Source organism: Vollenhovia emeryi, unplaced genomic scaffold, assembly GCF_000949405.1.
Source record: "Vollenhovia emeryi isolate VEMERY1.0 unplaced genomic scaffold, V.emery_V1.0 DF943427.1, whole genome shotgun sequence".
NCBI lineage: Eukaryota > Metazoa > Arthropoda > Insecta > Hymenoptera > Formicidae > Vollenhovia > Vollenhovia emeryi.
Genome location: NW_011962939.1, coordinates 1 through 3,049, shown reverse-complemented (window position 1 = coordinate 3,049; position 3,049 = coordinate 1). Strand labels below are relative to the sequence as shown.

Sequence of the window (3,049 nt, the reverse complement as noted above, 5' to 3'; positions counted from 1 at the left end):
GTATGTCGTATGACGCATTATGTAGTAAAAAATACATTAAAGATGAGATATCACCGATATCTTTCGCAATATTGCACATCAAATCAAAGTCAATCAATTTAAATCTGTAGCGAAGTGAATCAATAATGAAAACATAGATTTGCTACGTCAACTTGCGCTTAAATCATTCGATCGTATTGCGCTGAATGTAGCTGTTATATGTGTTAGAAAATTTGGCTGAGAAGAAAATAAAATTAATTTATATGGAAGGTTATAAACAAAATAAAAATAAATATAATAAAAGATTATAAATTGGATTCAAGATCAAAGTAGATTAAAATAAAGCTGCAATTAGTAAATTAAAGAAATCAGATTTTTATTTTATTTGCATATGTAATATGTATTTAAAACAATATTAGTAACAACATAATATATTTTAATATTTCAAAATTTGTATTACACTTATGGCACATATTCATTGCATAGATGGTGCTCATGGAAGAAATGTGTGATACAAAGCGATCTTTTACACCAAGAACAAATAATTACAGAAATTCCATCACATATATCGCATTTCAATTTGGAATGATCTTTGAAACAAAATTCAATTGGTGTTTGAAATTCTTCCGGTTTATTCTGTATATACCCACTTTTAAACCACGCAAATTTAAATAAATTTTGAAACCTGGGTGACGAAAATTGGTTATGTGTTAATGATTGCAATTTCAGAATATTATTTCTAACGTGAAGATCTATTGCAAGATCTAACAATATAATGGTGTCGGAAAAATGTTTAATAAAATGTTTCCATAATCGGAAGCCGTATACATCTAAAATGGCTGAATTTTTCCCGTTGTACCGGCCGGAATAGTTAGGAAAATAATATCTATCGCAGAATCTGGTCTCGTTTCTGAAATTATGTTGGGACAGTATCCACTCCACGAATCTAATAAGAGTACGGATCGTGGTCCGACATTTGGAAAAAAGACATCTTTCAGCCAAGTTTTTACATGATTTGATGTTAATTTGCCTGATTTTGAAGCTGTAACAAAAATATTAGGCGCTTTAAATAATGTTTCCTGCACTCTCGGACGAAAGGTTCCTGTAATTTCTTTCAATGTAATAAAAAGAGGCGACAACAATCGACCATCAGCTGAAATAGTCGGCTGTATGGTATAACTGTGTGTGGTTGCTGATATAGACTGTACTACAGATTCTACCTTTTTTACACCTTTATGTGCTAAGGTAGGACCGGAATGAAATTCTAATTGAAATCCACTCTGATCCGAGTTATAAATGTTTTGCGTGCCATATTGATCAATATAATATTTTACGTTCGCAATAAATGTATCACACTTATTTTCCAAATCTGTTTTTGATAGCAATGATTTTTTCGTTACAAATTTTGTTATTTTTCGAGACACGATATTGTGTGTACTTTTAAATCTTTTAATCCAGGATTCTGATGCTTTAAATCCTGAAGCATTTTCCTCCTCTTGGGCTCGAGAAGCCCATCGAGCGAGGTCAATATCGTGTATTGTAAAACCTTTCTCAATTGCTTCATTAAAACGGTTTAAAGTGTATTCAGATATTCTTTTTAATTGGCTTTCAGGCTTTCGCGGCTGTTGTCTTCTTTAGTCTTCATGGCTTCGGGATGGTTGCCGCGTCCGTTTGCCGTGTGGTGCCGACGTTTCGAAGGCGTTGCAGTCTGCTTCATCAGGGCTGGGAGACTCTGATACTGAGCTCCCTCGCGTTGCGCTAGTCATTTTATACTCGTTCTTGGGGGGGAAGGGAGGGGTAGTCAGGGGGAGGGGGTGGTGAGAGGGAGGGGGTCAGCCTATGCCGGCTGACAGTTTTTTAAAAAACCGGGAGGGCGGTGTGCCATATCGGGCTCACCTGATAGCCTTTGTCGCGATTCAGATTGTCAGGGTGTTTCAAGATTTCTATGCCTTCGCGGTGTTTCCGTGCGAAATAGCTTTGGGACGGGGCCCGCATGGTGGCTTTGTCGAACTGGATGGCGTGTCCGGTCTCGATCTTGTGTTCGGCTAGAGCTGATTGTGAGAAGTGGCCGTATTTGGTACATCGCTGGTGTTCTTTGATTCGTGTACTAATCTTCTTCCCGGTTTCTCCTATGTACACTGCCGCAGGAGCATGGGATCTTGTAAACCCCTGGGGCTGTCAAAGGGGGTCTCCGGTCCTTGGGATTGGAGAGCATTTGTGAGAGCTTGTTGCAAGGTTTGAAAATTGCTTTGATGTTGTGTTTGCTCACGATTCTGCTGATGCGGTCCGTGGTGCCTCTGACGTATGGGAGTACTACTGCCTTAATCTTCTCTTTCTCTGTCTCTGGTGTCGTGGTGTTATTCTGGCCGGATTCCTTGTTGGTCAGCTTATTGATGGTACGGTTGATGTTTCTGCTGCTGTATCCGTTCCTGGTCAGGGTTCGGTGAAGGTGGTTTAGCTCTCCGTTCAGGGCGGCTGGTTCCGAAATGGAGAGTGCTCTGTGGACTAGAGAGCTGATTACCGAATTCTTTTGGGCGGGGTGATGGTGGGAGTTTGCGTGGAGGAATCGGTCCGTGTGCGTTGGTTTGCGGTAGACGTTGTGGCTTAGGGTGCCGTCTTCGTTCCTACGGACCAGGACATCCAGGAAGGGGATTTGGGAATTCTGTTCGGTCTCCGTTGTGAATTGGATGTTGGGATGTTGGGAGTTGATGAAAGTGAGGAATTGAGGTAGAGTTTCCCTTCCGTGGTTCCAGATGACGAAGGTGTCGTCCACGTACCGGAACCATGTGGACGGTTTTAGTGGGGCCTTCTTTAGGATTTCATTCTCGAAGTGTTCCATAAAGACGTTTGCGATGATGGGTGATATCGGGGATCCCATTGCTGCTCCCGTGGTTTGTTCGTAGAATTCTTCTTCGAACTGGAAATAGGTGGAGTTGAGGCAGTGTTCTATTAATGGGAACAGGGTGGATGGAATCTCTTTGGATGTCCTGATGATGTCCAGAGTGTCTTGGACTGGGACGTTGGTGAACAGGGAAACCACGTCGAAGCTTACCAGGATGTCGTAGAGCTT

General features: G+C 41.3%; 1 protein-coding gene across 1 annotated transcript; it reads right to left on the bottom strand.

Moving 5' to 3' along the window:
• Positions 1-2,086: 2,086 nt before the first annotated feature.
• On the bottom strand, positions 2,087-2,857 carry LOC105565774. Its single transcript, XM_012019238.1, has one exon. The coding sequence runs from the start codon at positions 2,855-2,857 to the stop codon at positions 2,087-2,089; it is 771 nt and encodes a 256-aa protein (XP_011874628.1).
• Positions 2,858-3,049: the final 192 nt, after the last annotated feature.